Genomic DNA, 24153 nt, shown 5'->3' with positions numbered 1-24153 from the left:
ATAAAGCAACTAGAATAATGTAACCTGGCCATTACAATTCGGAAACTGAATAATCAACAATTTTTAAAATCTTTGTATTACTAAAGCATGTAGAAAACATGATATTATTACATATTACAACTGTCAAAGTCTGTTTGTTTGTTTTTCGAATTTCGCGCAACACTAGACGAGGCCTATCTGCGCTAGCTGTCCCTAATTTAGCAACGTAAGACTAGAGGGAAGGCAACTAGTCATCACCACCAACCGTCAACTCTTGGGCTACTCTTTTACCAAAGAATAGTGGGATTGACCATCACTTATAACGCCTCCACGGCTGAAAGGGCGAGCATGTTTGGTGAGAAGAGAATTCGAACCAGTGATCCTCAGATTACGAGTCAAGTGCCTTAACCACCTGGCTATGCCAGGCCCTGATATTCGGTTAAACTCCACAATTTTAAAATTAAGGAGAAAACAAAGACAGTTGTACATTTCACAAATACTTCATTTATTAACGACTATAATTTCGCCAGCAACGATATCTTCGAATACAGACTGAAATAGTTTGTAAACAAGTTTATATATGTTATTATGTATAAAGTTGTTTACAACCTGAGGAACATATTTAAAATTGTTTACCAACTATTTTTGTCTGTACCTGATGATGTCTTCATTTGCGAAACCATCTTCGTTATTAAATGAAGTATTCGTGAAAAGTACAGTTGTATTTGTTTTTTCATCAATTCTCTAATGAAACAGATAATTCAATGTATAAATTGTGCTTAACAACAGAACTAGAGAAATTCTTCTCAAAACAAATCTAATAAACAAAACTTCACTGTTAAAGAATACAATAAGGTTCCTGCACTTGATTTTTTAATCTTTATGTTCGTCATGTCTTGTATAATTTCTCTGGTGGGTTTGTTTGGAATTAAGCACAAAAATACATAATGGGCTACCTGGACTCCACTCACCATGGGTATTGAAACCCATTTTCTAGCGTTGTAAATGTTCAGACATACTGCTGTATCATTTTGGTTCCTACGGTGGAACAGCGGCTAGTTTACGGAGTTACAGTGCTAAAATTCAAATTCGATTCTCCGCGATGGAGACAGCAGACAGACAAATGTGGAGGCCCGGCACGGCTAGATGGTTAGGGCGCTAGACTCGTAATCTTAGGGCGTGGGTTCGAATCCCCGTCACACTAAATATGTTCGCTGTTTTAACCGTGGGGACGTTATAATGTCCGATCAATTCCACCATTTTTTGGTAAAAGAGTAGCCAAAGAGTTCGCGACGGGTGGTGTTGATCGGCTGCTTTCCCTCTAGTCTTACACTGCTAAATAATGGACGGCTAGCGCAGATAGTCCTCGTGTAGCTTTGCGCGAAATTAAAAACAAACAAATATGGCCTTGCTCTAAAACAAACAAAGCCTTGTTTATAGAGATTCTATGTATTTTACTGATGTTCACATTTGTAAATCGTTTCACTTTTATTTAATATTGTCTACATTAGCTTATTATTAATATTTTCACAATTGTCACCTTTGTCCTTTATTTTAATATGGAGTATAATTACTTTGAAACTTTCAGTGACCCTTGCTATATCTGAGGTCCTTCTTTTTGTCATTTTTATTAACTTATGATTCTCAACAATATTACACATTTCAAGAAAACAGATTGAACGTGAAATAATCTCTTTCCCCTAGAGGGAACAATACTTGAACTTTGAAGAGTGAGATAAAAAGTAAGACTAAAGGTGTGGAACGTACGTTGTCGTTTTCTTACAGTTATTTAATAGTATTGTGTTGTAGTTTTATTTGTGATATGGCTGCTCTTAATGCTACAGGTACAGGACAAAAGATTCATAATTTTAATGGATTTGAAACCAGGACTCCTTTTTTAATTGGTGTTGCAGGAGGCACCGCATCTGGCAAGGTAAGCTATCTAATACTGTGATTAGTACAAAACTTATCCTTAGGCTTAATGTAGTAAAAATAATACTGAGAAGCCTAAGCTAGAAATGGAGTAATATTAATTAACACAAAGTCTGGTACGATGGTTGTAAATATCAATTAAGTAGTCGGCAGTATTTAGTAACAGAAACATAATGTGTAGATTTATCTTCATACAAATGTTCTGGATTTATAAATAGTCCATATTTTAATTCATCATATTAAACCATTAGTTGCCACTGGATGTGCAAAAAAAAAATCGAACGTTAAGCATAAAATAACATTATTTATTATTGTTCATTTTAGTTTTATACAATGGATTAACTGACATTTTGTCTGAAAGCTAAAATTTATAGTGTTTTCGTTTACCATAAATATATATTAATTTTTGAAAAAAAATGGTAATTCAATTTTATTCCTGCAAATTGTAGTCTAAGATGAAGGAAAAATGGGATTAATTAATATAATATTATAAAATTATACAAAAATTCAAGAATGAAAGGTGACATCATTTTCTATTTGGCATTGCTTTCCACCTATCAACACATTGCAGAGCTTGATAATTGCCTAAGTGCTTTGAAACATTTAAACATATTGTTATAAAGTTCAGATTTGTTTTAGTAAGACATTTCTTCAATCTTTCATAGTACTGAACCCCTTTTTTCATTATAAGATGAGGGTGTAATGAGTAAAAGTATTTTATTTTTATATAAATATAAACTTGGGGCAATTTCATTATAGTCAGTGTCACATACACATCATAAACTTTTTCTAAATTTATAAAGTGGTGTGCTTTATAATTAGGGGCATTCTGTGCCTTTGGTACACATTTGATACTTGAGATTACTACTTTATTGATTTTTGCTCTTAACATATTCAGTGATCTTTTGAATTTAATGAAATTGTCCAGAATGTGTTATTTCATAATTTACAATGCATTCAGCTGTTGCCTTTTCTCCCACTTCTTTGTGAATCTCGTAGTTTTCAGTAAATTCAATGATCTATATACCTTTCTCTTTTTAAATAGTATGGGTGTCTAAGTCTCTCAAAAGTTTTGAAGGTGTGAAAATTGGTAATATTGTATATATGAATTACTCTAATTGTATAAATATGCTTAAAAAGGAAGTATTTGTGTGTGAACATTTTGATCATCTTAGATGTCTGTACATTTTTTATGTGAACTAGTGGATGATTAATGCAAACGTTGGCTTGGTCTGTGTATTCTGTCAGTTACTATAATGAGGTATGTATCAGCATGAGACATATTTCTGATTGTATGGGTTTTTCAGTTTATTTGATTCAGATTTGTGAAATCTGCCTGATAAGTGTATAATCAAATGAATTAGTTTGCAGGAATGTATTTAATTTACAGATATTAAAATAGCAACAGTAATAGTACCAGAAGTGTATTGGGCTATAGCAGCTCATTGTAGATGCCCATTACCTCTGATTTGGTATCTTTATAAGTACATTGAGGTTGTTGAAGACTGGTTAAAATCAAGACAAAATTATCCAGTATGATTCTCCATGTGATAGCCAGCATGTCTTCTTGAGTTTTGGTAGTTCTAAAACCTTGTATTATTGAACATTTACAAACATCACATTTAATAGAACTGTGTTTGGATAAGTTTAAAATGCTAAGAAGAAATTCATCTTGACTCATGTCAGGATTACCTTTCATAATGAACATACAAAATAATACTGCCAGACTGTGATTTATTTAGTTAACATACAAGCAATGAGAAAAATGGACATATGAAATGCTTTTATAGAGCTATTTTTCTTTCCTCATGTTGATTTGGTTCCATGAAAGCTAGTGAATCATATAACTAGTACATTAATATTAATTAATGTGAAGAAATATGTCATCTTGTGATGGATTATTTAGACAATATGGATGATAAGTGAACTAAACTGGATGGTAACTGCTTGTTGTAAAAAACAAAAGTGTAGACGATGTTTTGAAAGTATTTTGAAATCTTACATGATGGGGCATTGGCCAATAGATTTTAGTGAGTCAAGTGGTATGTTGAATGCAACACTGGTTAAAATTAGATGTTTATGATGCCAAAATAGTAAGTCAATAGTTTTACACAAATTAGGAGTTTAAATTATCAATATTGACAGGCTAAAATGTAAAATAAGAACCTTGCTTTTTTTTTTCTTTTTTTTTTGCTGAGATTATAGCTTATGCACTAAAACACTGTGGTCTTGTTCACCTCCTTCCATTTTTAGAAATGGCCCCTGATATACTGTTACACTACAATATATGACATGAATAACCCATCAAGAACTCAGAATGTCCCCCTAGTAAGTTTTTTTTTCAGCCATCTTAATCTGTGTCAAGGCTACCATGTTCTTTATATCCAAGATTTCAAGGAGGTGGGTTGTGTCATTAGTTTGCGCAAAGTTTCATACTTTTTTCAGACCTTAATACATCTTAGTTACTAAGCTTAGTAAATTATAATGGAATTCTGTGGTATCAGTAGAGTTATTTATAAATTTATAAATTTTATATATAAAACATATATAAAACCTAAAAAAAATTTGATCTCATTAATGTGTAAAATTTTAAAAGGCTTGGCAACCTATGTCCATCAGCAAATGAGTACAAAAGTCTTAGTTAGAAGAGATTATTTTCTTTATTCTTTAGTTACTGTTCTATATTTTAAGAAAAATAATTTTCATAACGTATTTCTAAATAGTAATACTCTATAAAAATATATTATGTATACTCATTTAAATGCTACTGTATAATATAAAATACTATTCTACTAAAACACAGCTAAGATTGGTTTAATTTTGTATTATTAGATATGGTAACTTGAGTGCACATGCTTCACATCAGTGTGAATATGTAATGTCAGCTAGGCATGACTAGAAAGTCAAGATAATAAAAAATAATAAATGTATAACATTATCAGACTTAAACTACTTTGACTAAACATTTATATTTTGAGTTGTAATATTTAAATTAGAATTACAATCTAGCACTAAAAACATAATTTATATTCCCTGTTTTTGTTTTTTTTATGATGGTTACGAGGTCTGTCAGTTGGCAAAAGTCACATAGGGTATAGAAAATACCACAAAAAAAAAGTTATTGAAAACAAATGTTTGAAATCTATTTAAGAGGTTTTAGAAATTACAAAAATATTTGAGATTTTTGGGATGAAGAATAGTTTTAAACATAATGTGAAATCACTTTGCACTCAGACTGTAACCAAACAAATCTTTAATAAAAAATATATTATTAAAAATCTGATTTTCTATGTACAAAAACGTGTAAATAAATTCTGCCAAATTTATGAAGATATATGTGCTGTATCAAAAGTTAAAGGGTAAATACTTAATGTGTGCAAATGCGTACATGAACTCTCATATTGAGTCTGTTACAAAATGGTTAATTAAAAGAGTAGGTGTTTTTCTTCATATAAAACCCTACCAAGCCATCTCTTAAAATACTGTGTTCATATCTTTCTTTGTACAATAGGAAGAATATTGACGTGTTCCAAAAATGGCTAATGGAATTTCATAGAATTACATCTTACATCTGCCATTACTTATGAGGAAGATGAAAAATGTATAACAAAATACATTTAAGTAAAATTAATATTAAATGAAGAACTTAGTTGTTTTTCAAGTTAATTTGACAAAGCATAAGCTTATATATACAGGTGTTTTCATGTATCCTTCCTTTTTTTCCTTCTATTTTCTGTTGTTTGTTTTTTAGTTTATTCCCCAAATTCCAGTTACACAGGTGAAGATTTTTACACATTCTATTAAATTTAGTTTCAGTTTAACTTCATGTGCATAGTTCTTGTTCACTGATAACTTTTAAGTACTTGACAATATTTCATTAAGAGTGGATGAAGCACATTCTTTATGCTTGTATAGTAAACATGCAATGTGTTGCTCAGATTTTCTGATGAATTTTTGTGCAACACTTTTTTAACTGTCAGTTGGTGGTTCAGGCTATACTAAATTTTACAAATTAGACTACTAACTTAATAGGCAATAATACAGTTTAGATATTTTGTTATTGGACATAACTAAATTTTTATGTCTTAAAATTAAAACCATGGAAATATAATGTTACATTTTTTTTGTAATCTAAACACATTAATCCAAAGAATTAAAAATAAAACTAACATTAAAATGGTTTTTTCATGTACTTCAGTTTTGATTTTCAAGCTTGTGGTGTTTTTATAGAAGAACAATAAATATCATTATTAAAATCAGTAATTTAGAATTTCTTTAGTTTTTAGTACATTTATGTATAATTTTCTACTCAGTCTACAGTATGTAAGAAGATAATGGAAAAACTAGGACAAGATTCTATAGATCATCGTCAACGGCAAGTTGTGTGTATTAGTCAAGACAGTTTCTATAAAGAGCTAACTGATGAAGAGAAAATGCTTGCCAATAAAGGACTATTTAATTTTGACCACCCTGGTAAGCTACATGTATGTTTTGACTTGATATTTTGGCATATGCTAAACTGTGAAAATTAACTTTTCATAAAATTAATTTTACTCTAAATGGTTATAGGACATAATTTCTAAACAAGCAAAATTAGATTGACTATAGGATATGTGTCTGTAATAAACACTGTAAATTTATCTAGTGATTAAAGCAGCCTTTTTAACTACTCATTACTGTGATATTAAACAGATATACAAGTATATGGTGAGAAGTATGTACTGTGTGTGATCAACATAAACTGTGTGCCTTTCTGATTTTTAAGGAAGAGGTAACCTAATAAATATAATTATTTACTAGTTATTTCTAAGAGTTGTTTGTTTTAGTGTGAAATTGTTGTGAACATAGGAATGTGTGTACATGTGTTCTAATATGGAAAATTACTTCTCACATAAATATCTACTCTTCTTCAGTTATGCTCTCTATATGCCAAAACCATTTTCTTGTGCATGTCACAAGTCTTCTGCCTCCCTTCAATTGGAAATGACTCATTCTAGTGTGTATGTGTGTGTGTTTCATTCACATTTTCATGTTGCAACCCCCTACCAATGAGATTGCCATGCACTTTCATTATGCATATAACTTCCTCTATTCGGTTCAACCAGATTATCATTTCTTGTTTGGCAGTGCTTATGTTAGATGTTTGCAATTTTGTTTTAGTGTGCTTTGTCTTTACAACTTAAATAGTTGCTATTCTGAAGTGGTCTTCTTCATTAATTATTTTTTGTTATACAGCTGATGCTTTCTTTTTCAATTTATTTTCTAATCCTTATTTTTTTTAATTTCTTACAAGTTTGTATTCATCTGTCAAAAAATTTTGTTTGATTTGTTATTCACCATGAATACTGAGGTTAATGTTACCAATTTAGGTATCACACCTCCTACAAGCACTTTCTCACTGGTGGCAGGTGGTGATGACCCATCATTGAATGTATCTGCAATTACTCACTGAGAGAATGATTGTTACATGGGGAAGCCACCTTCTAAACTAGCACCACTTCCTCAAGAACAAGCCAAACCTTTTCAGTTTGAAGATTTTGATAACCTTGTTCAACTGGCAGATTTTGCCATATCTTTGTAAAATCAGTTAGGTCTAATATGGTGTTTTAGATGTGATTTCTAAGGTAGGTGAAGTTTTATCCCTTTCCACAATTTTCTACAATCCTCCTCCTCCCTTGTTACATAATGGTTCTTCTTCTTATTTAGTCATTACATCTTCCCTGGATATTAGGGTTTATGTTTTTCGGACGTTGTCAAGTGTTTAACCCCTTAGTGTAAATTCCTGTACATGGTGAGGGGACCTCCCAGGGAAGGTTCTGTTCTTTCAGTTTACCTTTTCTGGGATCTAAACATCCACCCACGTGTTTGCTCTGCGTGGAGACCTGTGAAGGGGAGGAGAGGGTCCTGGTGGTTGAGGGGTCCAACCCTAACACACCACTTTAGCCTTGAATTTCTGTAGACGGGCAGCCTTAGGGTGGCCCCCTTGAGTCATTCAGCTGGTTCACTTGGGCTAGGTTCAACCAAGTACCAGTGTTGGATGTTTTCAACAGGTGTTGTGGACACTGTATCTGATGCTGGTGTTCAGGTATAATGCTTACGAAACCCTGGCCTTACAACAATGTCCTTGTTTGATGTTGTAGTGCATCCCCTCATAGGGCTCCATGGTGGGTGGGGTCAGTGGGCACAGAAATATTCCTTTTTTTATCATGGATCCTCCAAATATAATCTCAAATAAAATAGTGAAAAACAGTCCATAGGTAAACGATCATGTCTTGAAGATTCTGAGCAGCAATCTTCAACATCTGTAACACCCATACTTCATTTTCTTATATTACATTCTCTTTTAAACAACCATTTAGGGCAATTGTCTCTCTTTTTTTATTCAGAAGGGACTAGAAGGACTTGCTGGCTCTCCAAAGTCAGTAAAGAAGCTTCGATCTGGTGACATATTGGTGGAAACATCCACATCTTAACATTGTGAACTTCTCTTGCATTCAAAGGCAATTGGGGATATACCTATTGAGGTTACACCTCATGCTACTTTGAATTCATCATGAGGAATTATTGTTGAGAGGAACTTGAAGAACATCCCCGAGTCAGAGATTCTTGCTGGTTTTTCCACTCAAGGAGTTTCTGCAGTGAGGTGTATCTCCACTTACAAATGTGGAATTATAGTGCCAACCAATATCCTAATTCTGACATTTACATCAACACATCCACCTGCCACCACCAAGGCAGGTTATCTTAATTGCAGGGTGTAGCAAAACATTCCAAACCCTCTCAGATGTTTTTAATGTCAGCAGTTCGGTCACTCAAAGAAGTCGTGTCGTTGTTCCTTGACGTGTGCTCATTGTGATGGCAAGGACCACAATGCCTATGAGTGTGAAACAGACCCTTATTGTGTCAATTGCAATGGCTCTTACTCATCCTATTTTCGTTCTTGCCCTAAATGGTTTGGAAAAAAAAAGATGCAGCATTTGAAGCCGATTCAAAGCATTACTTATCCTCATGTTTGAAAATTGTTGTCTACCTATTCATTTCAGATGTATGGTGCTGTACTCTGTTCCACTACTACAGTGGAATGCAGATGGATCTTTCCATGCCTCTAAAAGAATTATTCTCAAACCATATGAAATGTCTTGACCTCTATGGTGAAAAAAGTTCATGAATCAACTTCAACACCCATCTCTTTCCCTTACATACATTTCAGCAAATTCCAAGGTCCACTTCCATTGATTCTGGATATGGGCAATTCCTCAGGTATATTTTCTCCTGCTCCAAGATGCAAAATGATCATTTGCTCATGACTTCAGTTGCTGGAATCCTCTTCCAACATCAAAGACCTGCCCAATTGACCCAGGGCAGGATCCATGGAGGTCAATAGACCTCCTCTGAATAAAGACAGTAAAGAAAAAAGATGTGGTTGTAAACAGAAGGGCTCTCCACACAATTCACCTACACATAAATAAAAATGGCCACCTTGATACATTGGATGATATCAAAACACTGATTGTTTTCTACCATTCTGTATGTCTTTCCTTACAAGAAACATTTCTGAAACCTGCTGATACAGTCACCTTTCAGCAGTTTTCTTTGTACAGAAATGACAGGCTGTGTGATGGATGAGTGCTTGGAGGGGTAGCACTGTTGGTTGATCAGCATGTGCCCACCCTGTCCTTGCCACTTGACACACCTTTGGAGGCTGTATCCATCCATTTTTCCTTTGGTTGTACCATCACTGTTTGTTCTCTCTACCTGTTGCCTGGAGAGAGATATGATCAATCAGACCTTGATGCTCTCATTGAACAGTTGCTGTCTCCATTTTTAATTTTGGGGAACTTTAATGTTCATCATTCCTTCTGGGGAAGTGCTGATATTGATAAGAGGGTCGCTCCATAGAGCTTATACTCTCTTATTACAACCTTTCTCTTTTCAATAGTGGTTCTATTTATTTTCATGCCCTTTGCTGCTATTGATTTCTCAGTTTGCTCCCCTTCACTATTTTCCCATTTTTCATGAAGGGTTGACAATAATCCACAAGGCAGTGATCATTTTCTTATAATTTCGAGACTGGCTGTGGTTGATGCCACCCAACTCGAGTGCCCTGCTGGGAGCTGGATCAAGCAAACTGGTCCTCTTTCACTGGTCTCACAGAACTTGATCATGCCGTCGTCTGTAAGCCATTAATAGACAATTGTGTGGCAGCAGTAACTGATTGTATTATACAAATAGCTGCTCAATGTATTACTAAAATCTTGACATGTTTCCACGATGTTCTTGTCTGTGGTGGAATCCTGCCTGCCACATGGCGTGGAAGGCTCAAAAACAGGCCTGGGATACTTTATGTAGGTATCCCACACTCATGCACTGCATCACTTTCCGGCAGGCCCGTGCACATGCTTGGTGGGTAAGACGTCAAAGCCAGAAGGAATCTTGGATTAAATTCACAACCTGCATATCTTCTACCACCAGTTCCAAAGTCATATGGGACAAGGTTTGAAAGGTCTGTGGGCAGTGTAATTCTGTTCCATTCTCAATTTTGCTCTTTGATGGCCAGGAAGTAGCTGCTACCTGGAGCATAACTGATACTCTAGGAGAAAGCTTTCGCCAGATATCTAGCACTTCTGCTTCTTCCTCCACCTTCTTAGCCATCAAGACTCAGGCAGAGAGATCACCTCTTTCCTTTCAAGGTGATTGTCTCTGAATATAATCATCCCTTTACACTGGTTGAACTCAAACTGGCAGTATATCGGTTGGATCTGATGATATACACTACGAAATGCTGCACCATCTATCCCCTGCTTCTCTTGCTATTTTTCTGATTGTTTTAATTGTATCTGGCACGAGATTGTTTTTCCTGATTCCTGGTGCCAGGCTATTGTCCAACCTTTCTTTAAGCCTGGGAAGAATCCCAAGATTCCTTCAAAGCTACCATCCAGTTGCTTTGACGAGCTGTCTCTGTAAAGCCTTAGAAAGGATGGTTAATGCTTGTCTTGTTTGGTTCCTTGAATCAAACAACCTCCTAGCCCACCCAGTGTGGGTTCCGACAACAGCACTCCATCAAGGAACACCTGATTCAATGTGAAACATAAATCAGAGAAGCCTTTCTCAAATGGCAACATCTTGTATCGATATTCTTTGACATTGAGAAGGCTTGTGATACAACATGGAGGTATGGCATTTTGCAAGATCTCCATACACCAGGGTTACGTGGCAATTTGCCCATTTTTATTAAAAATTTTTAATGGACAGGAGATTCAAAGTTCATGTGGATTCGACACTTTCCCGTTCTTTTCTACAGGAACTTGGAGTCCCTCAGAGCTTTTTTTTCGAGTGTCACACTTTTAAGTATAAAGATTAATGCCATCATGGAATAAGTCCCGCTTACTGTTGCAAATGGGCTCTATGTCGATGACTTTCACATCTCATGTCGGTCGTTGAACATTAGGTATATTGAGTGGCAGCTACAGACTGCCCTTAATCATTTAATAAATTGGGCCGCAGAATACGGCTTTAACTTCTCTCTCTGAAAATCCATTTGCATGCACTTTTGCAGCCAATGGGGTATTCATTCTGATCCTGAACTGGGTGTTTGTGAAGTTGTGCTGCCTGTGGTCCTTGCGACAAAGTTCTTGGGGCTTATCTTTGACTGTAAGCTGACCTTTACATCACATATCAAGCAGCTATGGGTCAAATGTACAAGAGCACTGAACAACCTCCTTGTCCTCTCTTCCACCACTTGGGAGTGGATTGATGTTCTATGCTAAAGGTATATCATGCTATTATTTGATTGAAACTTGACTATGGATCACTGGTCTATGGCTCTGCTAAGATCTTGGCCTTAAGGATGCTGGGCCCCATTCAACATCAAGGATTTCAGCTCTACGCTGGTGCTCTCCACACTTCCCCAGTTCAAAGCTTATATGTAAAGTCTCATGGACTTTTTTTGCACCTCCACTATTTGCAACTGTCTTTGCTGTACACTTCGTAACTTCATTTCTTACCAAATTATCCCACCTGGGGTTGTGTTTTCCTAGCTCGGTGGGACGTACTTTTTCAGAACAGATGATCTGTCATTGTTCCTTTTGGCCTTTATATCCAGGTGCAGTTGGATGAATTGGGTGTGTCTTTGGATAACATTGCTGTATCCACTGGTCAGTCTATCCCACCATGGGTTCTTACAGTCCCCAGTTGTGACCTGTCTTTCAGTCATCTGATAAAATAGACACTCCTGATTGGAAATACTGTCTGTTATGTACTGAAAATCTTTTAAACCATCCTTCCATTCCAATTTATACAGATGGTTCAAAATCAGGTTACTGTGTGGGCTCTGCTATGGTTTATTGTGGTTCGGTGGTTGTGCGCAGAATCCCCTCTACAACTTCTGTGTTCTCTGCTGAACTGTATGCCATTTCCCTTGCCCTGGATCACATAGAAGCTAAGCAGTACTCAAATTGCACTATTTATGCTGACTCGTTTAGTTCTCTACTAGCCTTGGAATCGCTTCATGTTAGTTCACACCCTGTTCTTGCAGATATTCAAAACCAACTGGTTCTTCTGGATACCAGGCCATGTTGGTATTCTCAGAAAGAAGCTTGCCGACACAGCATCTAAATCTATCTGCTCTGATACTATCACTATTGTGCCTGTTCCATACATGAACTATGGTCCTGTATTCAAGACTCAACTCCATTCCAGTTGGCAGTTGACTTGGAGTAAGCAACGTGAAAACAAGCTTTTCCAAATAAAACCCTATATTGGACTTTGACTGTCTTGCTTTCATAAGGATTGGAAAGGGGAAGTCGTTCTAACTAGACTATGCATTGGTCACAGTTTTTTAACTCATTGTTTTCTTTTATCTGGGACTGATGCACCAATGTTTTGTCTTTGTAACACTCAGGTTACAATAAGCCACATTTTACTGTCTTGTCATTGTTATGACTTTTAACGATGGCACCATTTGAAACATGTTCTGTCCCAAGGTTTATCCATAATGTTAGACAGTGTTATTGGTGATGGTGACACTGTCCACCGTGGAAACGTTTTTAGGTTTTTAAATGCCATTGATCTTTTTAATGCTACTTGAGTTTTTTAATTTATACATTAGATCTTTTCTAATGTGATCCTCTTTTAAGAATCAAAGTCTATCTAGTTCGATTTGAAATTAGAGAATGGCCGTAACATCAAATAACTCGAGACCCGTACTGGAAAGGCCAACTTCAGGTGACTAACACTGCTGTTTGAACTACCCGTTAGTAATGATTAAGATTTTGCTACAAGTCTTTTAAAACATTTATTACTTTTCTTTCTGAAAATGGCTATAACTTCAAATAACTCTGAACCAGGACTGGTAAGGCCAACTTCAGGTGAATGATGGCAGTTTTTGAACTTGCCTGTTAGTCTTCCTGGTGAGTTATGACAATTACAATTATGCTACAGAAAATCCTTTACAACTCATATTACTGTAGTTTTTCTCTTACCACTGTAGAATAGATGTATACATTGGTTTTAATGCTATTTGTTTTTTTTAAACTTTGTTTTGTTTTACCTTAATTTCCTTTTATGAGTTTTACTAAATTTACTTCAATTTTTTACCAGATGTTTGGCACAGAAAGCCTAGCTGCTTTGTGCAATAAAACACCAAGCTAACCAACCAACTAGCTAAGTGCTTAATTAACAATGTTTCTAGAGAGAGAGAGAGAGAATCCTAAAATTTGAATTTTTCTTAATGATATTCAAACACTAAAACCTCAGTTTGCTTTGTTGTTTAATGTTAAAGTTGTATATGAGTGGCTCTTTGAATAGTCTATGATTATCATACTCTGTTTATTGACAAGTTTGATAAAAGTAATATATTGGAACCAAAAATGTATATGAAACTGCAACAAAATGTTTTATCATTGAAAAAAAGTAGTAATTTGTTTCATTAACCCAAAATATGTTTTCCTAATTCTTTTGTTGAAAAATAGGCAGCTTTGAAAATAAATTTTTTTTGTGAAATTGAATTAAATTATATCATTTTACTTGTAAAAGATGCTTAAATCAAAAGTACTGTAATTCTGAATAATATAAAATCTTTCTGGTAATGTAAGTACTTTGTAGGTTAATAAGTTCTAAGTGTGAAGTTACAAGATACGTGAAAAATTTTACCATTGTTTAGACAACGTTTAGCTTATTTAGGCACATTTAACTTTTTCTTAACACTTATTTAGCATAGGCAGCATTTTAGTACATTTGAAGTATTTCATATTGCATGCCATACTGTGATTTGATATGTAGATATAATGGTTATGATTTATCTTGTTTTTGTTGCTAGATGTATTTTACCAACTCCTGTTTTCAAATTAGATTCAGACAATATGTCTTGCCATTTTTACCTTGAAACTTGACATCATCAAATTTTTATTTACGAAAGATATTCAGGAATATCTTGTATTTTTTTTTTTTGATGTTGAACTATATTGAACATGTTGAGTTTTAATTCCAAAACTGATATTTTTCTGTTTTTACCAATATGTATTGTTACATGGATGTTGATAACAGACTTCAAAGTTAACTTAGAAAGAAAAAGGTCTTATGGTTTCATTGCTTTGCTATTTACACTGCTTTCACTTGAACTTTATCAGCAAAGTCGATTAAAGAACTGGCTTATTCTGGCCTAGTGTGATAAACAGCTACAACATGCTGCTGTATGTTCTCTTCACTAACAACTTTGAGCACATTATAAAACTAATGCCAATCTTTCTTTTCATTTAAGAGAAATTGTATAGGCAGTTGACGGGTCAGCAGTTGAAAATCAGGAATGATTATGAATTTTGGGGTTGGGGGAATGATCTGTAGCCTCCTATTAAAACCAGAGTTTTATATAACCTGCATTTCAGACTCTTATTACCAGATGTTTACCAAATTGTTTTTTCTCTCATACTTGTTTGAAAGTTAGGTGAGAAGTGCATAATAAAAATATTTTACTATTATAAGTGTGTGTGTGTCACATAGATACATTTGAATCTATCATTAGGCACCTTTACAGGAATGTAAGGGTTTAAAAACCCTAGTAGTCACTATGGTTATGTTGTGTTTAGTTTGATTTCATATTACTCCATAAGTGCATCAGTAGTGTTTGCAAAAATAAGGTATAATGAAATTGGTTAATTTACTGTGTGTAGAACAAGGTGTGTTGATACATGCAAAACCAAAAATTTCCGTCTGTAAGCTGTTAGTTTTAAAATTGTTACAATGTACCATAAACTCCCAAGCTGTTGCTGTAAATGAAAATTACAGAAATAGAAAAGTAAAAATTGTAGGTAAAGTGTGTATATCAGAAAAAAAATACAGCTAAAACAAGATTCCTTTATACAAACAAAAGCTTATTTTGAAAAACCTAGACATTGTGCTTAGTGTTTATGTTAGAGTTCACAAATATTTTACATAGAGATGAAAAAAATACTTTAACATATATTTTGGGATTAAAAATTCTTAAAATTTATTCTACGTTTTCTAAATTCTGAGAAGGAAGATAAATTTTGAATCAATAAAGGACATTAAGTTTTGTTTTTATTAGTTCTAGTTGTAAAGTTAACTTATTTTATGTGAATATAATGTCTTGATTATCAGTTTTTTTTAAACAGGATAACCCAATAGTCCCCATTAATAAAGTGCTATATATATATAAAACTGAACACTGCTAGTGACTGTGAACTATCTGTTGCAAATAATGTTTGGTTTGTAAAATAGGTGCATACTGTAATAATAACCTCAATTAAAAATTCCGAATGTTTAAAACAAAAAAAATTAAAGTCTATTATAGTTAGTGTTTAGAGATAGGTGTAATGTAACAGGTGTCTTTAATACAAATATGTAATGGATGTCAATATATTACAAAGTAAATCGTGATTAAATGTTACTTATATAATGTGTGGTAGACATTATACAAATCATGTACAAGCTGTTCTAAACTGTCGTGTTTAGCTTTAATCATTAATGTAGCCTTGCTGATGACTTGCAAGAGAATTTATGGGAATGAGTCGCACATTTTATTTTATCTATTCAGAGCATGAAATTAATGTGCATATTGTGTCAGATGCTCCTGAAAATCATGTTGGGAACCCAGAAATTGAAAAAAATAATCCAAAATATGTCTAAGTAACGTGATAAACTTTGTAATCATGTCTCAGATAATACATTGAGAAAATAAGTCAAGTCTTCACATTTTCATACCTTGAACTTATGACATTTGTGGGTTGAAACTGTTCCAGTTGCAGGGTTTTTGGTTTTTACTTTTATTCTGTATTCATTTGTAAATCATTTGGTTGATTTCTATTAAGTTACAAAAAAAAGTGTTGTCAGACATGAATCAAACAATCCCCTCTCATTCTTTAATATGTGTGTGAGTGTGTATGACTATGGTAGGTGAAAATTACAGGCCAGTTGGTGATGAATAATGGATTTTACTGAATGTAAGTTCTTAGTTGTGGAGAGGGGTTGTATGAATTTGTGGCATGTTTATTTTTCATACTAGTAATTATTTTATGCACATCATTTTACAACAAAGCTAAGTCTATTTTCATACATATCTATATGTTTATTTACACACGCATACATAGTGTAAACAAAGTTTAGAGATGACATAAATGGGTAGTGAAAGAAACTATTACAAATGTACAACATTTTGACAAACCTTTGTCATAATTAAAAATACATTGTTGCACAGTGAAAATGGTATCACACTATGTTTCATGTAAGATGTGTCCTGGTTTTAAGGATAAGTGCAGAAGTAGCACATGTGTAGTATCTCCAGTCACAATTATTATAGTTTCATAGGAGTGGCCTAAAGTTTATTACAAGAAAAAAGTATACATTTGTAATTAACAACAAGTGTATCATGAAATAAAAACTCCCATGAACTTCTTGCTGTTTGTTTTCTCTTCATCACCATAATATTAGTAAGAGCAATAACTATAGTATGTCTTATGGTGGTATAGTGTGATCAGTAAATCAGTGAGTTGTGAAACTATATCATAATAAAACTGATAATTTTTATAACTTGTTATCTTGTGAAACTCAAAGATTTATTATAAATTGTCAGTCGTATAAGGATGTAGTGTCACACAAACTACCAAGTAATGAAGTCTTGCAATTCTATACTCTTTGCAGATTAACATTACTTGTGCATATTGTTTGTAGCAGGAAAATCTAGTGATTTATACCTTTTAGTGAATTAACTGAAAACTGTCAAAGAAAGTGGAAATGTAGCTGTTGCTATTTCTGAATTTACAAGATTTCTGAAGGTTTAAAATTTTTACTTCATTATATAATTTACTTCATCAATGCTGTTTCATTTACATTGTATCCTAAAAACAGTCAATATTTATCAAACCAACTAGTACATTTTATTCCCTTGTGTTAATAGTAGGTGTTACACATTGAATTTTAATAGTAGTACCTATATGCATGTGTATATTGACCACAATTTCTTTTTTTCAGATGCATTTGACAATGACTTAATATACAAAACTCTCAATGAAATCCTGAATGAAAAAGTAGTCAATGTACCAGTTTATGACTTCAGAAAAAATTCAAGGTGAGGCTGTTGATATTTTTATCTTTCAGTTATCTGGAAGAGGATTTGGTAAGTTATCGGTTTATTTAACGTGAACAAATGTGTTTACAAGTGTAGTTGCATTGATGCAAATATGTCACTCGCGATGTGTAAAGTAGTAATATAAAACTAAGAAATACAGCTTCTTCTTGTTCTGCTCCCTATCCCAGTGGTACAGTGGTAATTCTGAAAATTTGTAATGCTAAAAATCAGGTTTTGGTATCCATGGTAGATGTAGCATAGATAGTTCAGTGTGTGTGTGTGTGTGTTTATGTAGCTTTATGCTCAACTACAAAAAAAAAAATGATTTTGTTCACAGTTTGCATATAATAATTAATTTACACAATTCATGCCAAATGTGGATTCTAGGAAATTGCTTCCCACAAAAAGTACAAGTTAATATAATTTTTATTTCAACAGTGTTTTGTAAAGTAAGCATACAAATGTCAGTACACAAGATTTTTTTGAAAAAAGAGCTATGAGCATACTTGCACATTTTTAAAAAACTGAGTTTCTAGGTAGCTTTCTCTTGTTTATTTTGAAGTCATTGCTACATATTATACATATCTATAAAACTTATGAAAACTGAACCTTTTTAAATAATGAAGCTGTAAGTAAAAATATTCATTGCTTTAAATTCCATATTTCTGAAAATAAGCATCAAGTTATTAGCATATAAAACTAATATTTATATTTTCTCATTCATAAAATAAGTAAAATAATGTATTTGTACAGTAGAAACTGTAAACATATTACTTAGGCTACAGTTTGTATTTCAATAAAAGTTACACATTCAATGCTACTGCAACATTGTGAAATTATACAAAAATATATCAAATAATGTTGTTTGGTATTTTAAAACATAAATAATGTTATTTAAATATTTGTAAATTGTTTATTTCATATATATATATTCACCATTAATGTCTAACAGTGCCACAGTGTTTTCACAACATATTATGCATGATGTTTAGCTAGGTTAGTGTTAAATGATTATAAATACAGTCTCTTGAGTTTTTGGGAGACAATTCTATTAGGGGAAAATTTTCCTGATGTCCAAAAATGTATTGTTGTCTTAGTGCTTTCAGAGCAGTTGACTGACTGTCATATAATCATCAGTGTGCATGATTTGGCAGGAAAGAACATGTGCCTAATGAATATACATTTAACCTATACATATAGAAGCCAGTGTGTGTCACATTACTCTTAATTTCTTGAAATAGGAGGAATCATAAAAGTCAAACTGCATTTATCCAGGTAGAATCATTTAATTACTGTCTAACCATTATGATTTTAGTGTTTGGGGTACAAAGAGGGCTGTGGGGGGGGGATGCTGTGAAACCTTGTAAGTATAGTGAGTGAAATCACATAGCCTAGAGCAGTGGTTCCCAAACTTTTTCAGCTTGTTACCCAATTTAACATGCCACATTAAGCATGTTACCCCTTTCACAAAATGTTTTCAACATTGATATATATGGCTAAATTAAACTAGAGATATATTGCACTTTATTTATTTACAATTTATTTATATAATTTATTCACACTGAATTACACTTTTAATTATTGTATTTGATCATTGTGCATTTCTAATGAATATTGCCAAAGATGTCAAGAACATCAGTGGGATGGATGGAGTTGCATACTTGAAGCTAGTTTAGGAATTCTTGGCTTTGTGGTTGAAAGTGCCAGCCTGGCATCGTTTGCAACATTCAAGCGAGTCCTCTTTTTTGTTTTCATCCCCAGCACGGTTGAGAACCCCTTCTCGCACAGATACGTTGTTGAGAATGATACCAACAACTTCAAGGCTCTCTTGGACAGAGTTGGCGAGTCAGCTAGTTGTGAAATCCAAAAGGAATCTGCATTTTGGTTTTGGAATTTGACTTTCAAGGCTTCGTTTGCTCGCATTGTGATCCACTCCTCCTTTACAGGGAAATCATCATCATGAATGGCCTCATCAGGTACAGAAAAGGGATGAATGATCCACTGAAGACTGGCTGTTTTTAGGTCACTCTCTGGAAAGTAGTGCTGCACGCTTTTTCAAGCCCCTTCAAATGGTCGCTCATCTCTTTGTTGATGGTCTGCAAAAGTGATCCAGTATCATAACTATTCTCCTCAACAAACTGGTCTAGGGTGGGAAACTGAGCAATCACTCCTTTCTCCAAGTGTTGAATCCAGAGTCTCAGTTTTCCCAGAAATGCAGTCACAGTGTGATGGGCATCAATGACAGTCGTGTTTTGGCCCTGGAGTTGCAGATTATCACTGTTCAGCTCCGCAAATATGTCAGCCAAGTAACAAAGTCGAGCAAGCCACTCCTTATCAGTGAACTTGGTAGCAAAAGGAGATTCTTCTTGTTTCAGAAATTCCTGAAGAGCCGCTCGAGCTCAATGACTCGACGCACAACCTTGCCTCGTGACAACCAGCGAACATCGGTGTGGTAGAGCAGAACTTGATACTGCTCTCCCATTTCCTTGCACAGCTCCCTGAATATGCGCGAATTCACATCCCTGGACTTGATGAAATTGACGATTTTCAACACATCTTCAAACACTAATTTCAGATTACCAGGCAGGCTTTTTGATCCAAGAGAGTACCGATGAATGATGCAATGATCTACAGAAATTTCTGGATTCACAGCTTGTATGAGGCCCCGTAATCCACGATTACGACCCATCATCGACAGTGCTCCATCGACGGAGACCTAGATTAAAAAAGAAAAACTATTATAGATTGCATCTGTTAGTCATTCTTACTTATCTTTTGCGTTATAATTATATGGTTTTAATTTAATTTAATTTATTTTGGTACTTTAGTATTTCAGTACGACAGGCACGATACTTTTTTGTGAATTATGTATAAAATATTAGCTACACTACAGCTACTTGTACAATAAATAAAACTATATGACTATATGCCATGTAATTCATTGTATTTATACTAATCTAGACTTTATATAAACATCTCTCCCTACCTGTTGAACGCTGTTCCAATCCATTTGTGGTAAAGAAACTGTTGGTGATATTGAAGATATCTTCTCCCTTCGTGGTTGTCAGCAGATCTTCGCATAATAGGAACTCTTCTTTGATCTTGTCCTGGTGGACGTAACGAACGAACTCAAGGAGAACAGCACAACTGGCTAAGTCACACGATTCATCAAATTGCAAGGAGAATTTGCTATATGAGCTTTCCTTGATCTCTGTTTTAACTTGGGACAGAATATCTGATGCCATGTCATCGACTTGTCGGCAGATTGTGTTGTTTGATAGAGATATGACACTCGCTTGATCCTCCCCACATACCTTGCTTACCATCTCATATGCACAAGGCATAATCAGATTCTCTGCAATGGTGTGGCATTTTTGTTGTTCAGCAACTTTATATGCAACAAAGTAAGATGTTTCGACCGCAGCTTGAAGCTTTTGGGTTTGAATTCCAGATGAATCGAACTGGATATTTTTCAGTGCTACAGCCCAGTGCTGAAAATAAGCCTGATTCTCATTTTGAAGATTTGGATGGCACTTCTGGAGGTGAGCTGAGAGTTTTGATGGCTTGAGGCTTTCATTTGTCAACACTTTGTGACATACTACACATTGTGGCCGATCCTCTCCACCAGAAGGTAAATTCACAAAGCCATAGCGAAGAAAGGCGTCAGAGTAGGTGCGCTTTTTAGACATTTTATTGTTTAATCTGCAGAAAAAGAAAACTGCATAAAAAAGTGTGAACAATGTGAACTTATTATTTATTTTTTCATGGCATTCTAGATAGCATTAAAAGAGCTTATTCAGCATAGGAATGATGTAATAGTAGGTAAATACTAACTATACTGCACAGGACAGTACACATACATACCAGGTTTTGTCTACCTCAGCTGATGCTCACATAGAAACTGACAGTGTGAAATAGAGGCAACTCAGGCAGTGAGTGACACGTACTGGACATGTCGATGAGTCATCAGGGTTACTGAGTGACTTGTGTTCTGAAGCATACTTGTCAAAATACTTTTAGGTTACCACACACTTAGATACATATTTTTTCTTTTCTAATACTGTATATTAGTTTTTGATGTTTATTGTTATTTGGTTTAACTTTATTACATACTTAAAATAGGTTTAATTTACAACTTTACATACTAAGACTAAGTTAACATTAATCCTAATACCAGTTACCTCAATGTTTTCTTGATTTTCAGAATTTTAACTTTTTTTCTGTCACCCCTCCATTACCCCCGATAAATTGTTAAATTACCCCAGGGGGGTAATTTACCTCCAGTTTGGGAACCACTGGCCTAGAGTCAAGTGCATAAAATTTATCATGAAAGTAAAAATATCAATTCAATTTTAAACTTAAATTGCTTCTGAATTACAGTATTTTCTGTTATATCACAAATGTTTTTAATAAGACAAACGTTATTTTAATCAATAGACTCTAAAATAAGAAATCAACAAATATTTTTCCAGTTTTATTCTCTCAGAACATAGATTAATAACAACATTAGGTTATATTTTTGTTGTTGAGCAATGTAACATAAAATTCATTGTTGAAATGTAGAGTACCAATATGGACTAGTTTTTTCTGCATGTTAAAAGTTGCTCATTTAACTGATTTTTCATTACTTATTCTATAAATATGCCAAATGATTTTAATTTTGATTGGCTCTTGAAGAAGGAATTTCTGTAACCACCATAAAAAAACAAAAGAAAAGAAAAAGGGGAGATAAATATCAATTAAGCTTTTTTATTTCCAGAATGACTACAGATAATTATTCAAAAACAAATGTTTAGACTAAATAGCTTTAATCTTATAACATTATACATTTATATAATTTATTATATTTTATTATAGCACATCCATTAATGTTACTGTATCCAGTAATATAGAAGTGACCTCTATTTTTTTACAAAGTGACTCTTGTTTTGACTGCGTTTTTGTGGGCTAGTAATATTTTGTAATGTGACTTTCAATTATACATTGGATATGTATGTAGATTATTAAAATTTAGAAATAAGTTGTTAAACTTGTTTTTCTTAAAACATAGAACTGTAAATAAAGAAGTAAAGAAAACAGTTATCTCTTCAAGCTACAACCTTTGAATTCAGTTACTGCTTGATGTCGGTTGTTAAGCCTTTTAAAATTTTGCATGTGGAAGATAGGAAACAAAATATTTTTTTAGGTTTTTATTTACATAGTTGAATAACTAAAACTTCATAAATTATTATACTGATACCACAGAATTCCACTATAATTTATCAAGGTTAGTATATAAGCTGTAATTAGGTCTTTAAAAAAAAACACATGAAATTTCAAGCAGACTAAAGACACAACCTACTTCCCTGCAGTCTTGGTTCAAAAGAATGAAGTTGCTTTTTAACAGATTAAAATGACTTAGAAAAACTCACTAGAGGGACATTCTAAATGTCAATTACTTATTCACATGTCATATATTAAAGTAAACATATATAAGGGACTGTTTCCAAAAATAGAGTTGAATGGGGTCTCTGTGTGTGATTCAGTACATAAGCCATATCTTGGCAAAAAAAAAAAAAAAAAAATGAAGTTCTTATTTTGTATTCTAGTTTGTCAATATTGGAAATTTGAGTTTGTAATTCATAATAAACTTTATCACAAACATTAAATTTGAAACCGTTCTGCATTCAATATACCATGTGATGCACAAAAATCAATGTTTATGTGTGCCCTTTTAATATTTACTTTTAAATTAAGAAATTAACTAAAGTATAACTCTAAAATTTGAATTATAATATACAATTTGATCCCTAACTTATTGACATGTTTGTTTTTATAAAACAGGAGTTCAATAAAATTTTGAATGCAAGTCAACAAACAAGATTACATAGCCTTTGACTTGTGACTTATCATGATAGGATTAAGTTGCAGGTCTAAATGCATACTTTCTACATGTACTAATACAAACGTTATGCAAAAATATTTTATATGACAAGAAACAGTCGTTGGTTGTTTCGTATTTATCTAAAATTACATCTTCCTAAAATAGAAATTTTCACATGTTTGAGCACATGGAAAATGATTGCTTTGTAATTTAGTTTTTATAAACACCATCAACTTTCTTATATTAAAATACAAAAGGGAATCCTCAGTTGCCAAGGCACATAATTCTTTCAGGCAGGATTGAAGTAAATTAACAAAACCTTTTTCTTATTAGCTGTATTTTTGTGCAGCAACAATACAAAGATATGATTTTTATTACTCAAGATCTCTATTAGCCTACTCCAAATTTGTAATTAGTTTAAGCAGCATTAGAGTAAATTATTCTATGAGGCCTTAGGCACTGTGCTATGGTGAAAAATCTGAAGTCCAGTTTTTTATTTAAATGTTTTTCTATCAGATTCAAGGAAAAAGGAAGCATTAATGGTACAAATAAGTAGTTGCAGAAAAATGCTTCATTTTTGAGAATCTTGCAACCCTACTTTTAGCAACTTGTGTCAACTAGTGTCAAGGTGAGGTTAATTGAATGATTTTAGTAAAATGTGTGACTTCCCTTTAACTGAAGTTATCCTTACAGATTAAGTTCTGTGATACTGACAGAATTACAAAAGCTTTATCAACTTAAAACTTTAATAATGAAAATGGGAATAAAATTGTCTGTAGTTAATCCTCTTGGTATCTGA

General features: G+C 33.6%; 1 protein-coding gene across 5 annotated transcripts in view; it reads left to right on the top strand.

The window, feature by feature from the left end:
• The first annotated feature begins 1597 nt into the window (after positions 1–1597).
• LOC143223672 (uridine-cytidine kinase 2-B-like) overlaps positions 1598–24153 on the top strand; it is a 90013-nt gene continuing 67457 nt past the window's right edge. The window contains exons 1-3 of one of the 5 annotated variants that reach the window (XM_076451925.1): positions 1598–1912; positions 6225–6384; positions 17395–17491. In XM_076451925.1, the coding sequence (XP_076308040.1) occupies positions 1802–1912; positions 6225–6384; positions 17395–17491 (368 nt within the window). In that variant the 5' untranslated portion in view covers positions 1598–1801. The remainder of the gene's footprint in view (positions 1913–6224; positions 6385–17394; positions 17492–24153) is intronic. The other 4 variants (XM_076451926.1, XM_076451940.1, XM_076451947.1 and 1 more) reach the window with 4 other exon arrangements.

Source organism: Tachypleus tridentatus, chromosome 1 (assembly GCF_004210375.1).
Source record: "Tachypleus tridentatus isolate NWPU-2018 chromosome 1, ASM421037v1, whole genome shotgun sequence".
Classification (NCBI taxonomy): Eukaryota; Metazoa; Arthropoda; class Merostomata; order Xiphosura; family Limulidae; genus Tachypleus; species Tachypleus tridentatus.
The sequence above is the reverse complement of the archived record's forward strand: the minus strand, read 5'-3'. Positions and strand labels throughout refer to the sequence as shown.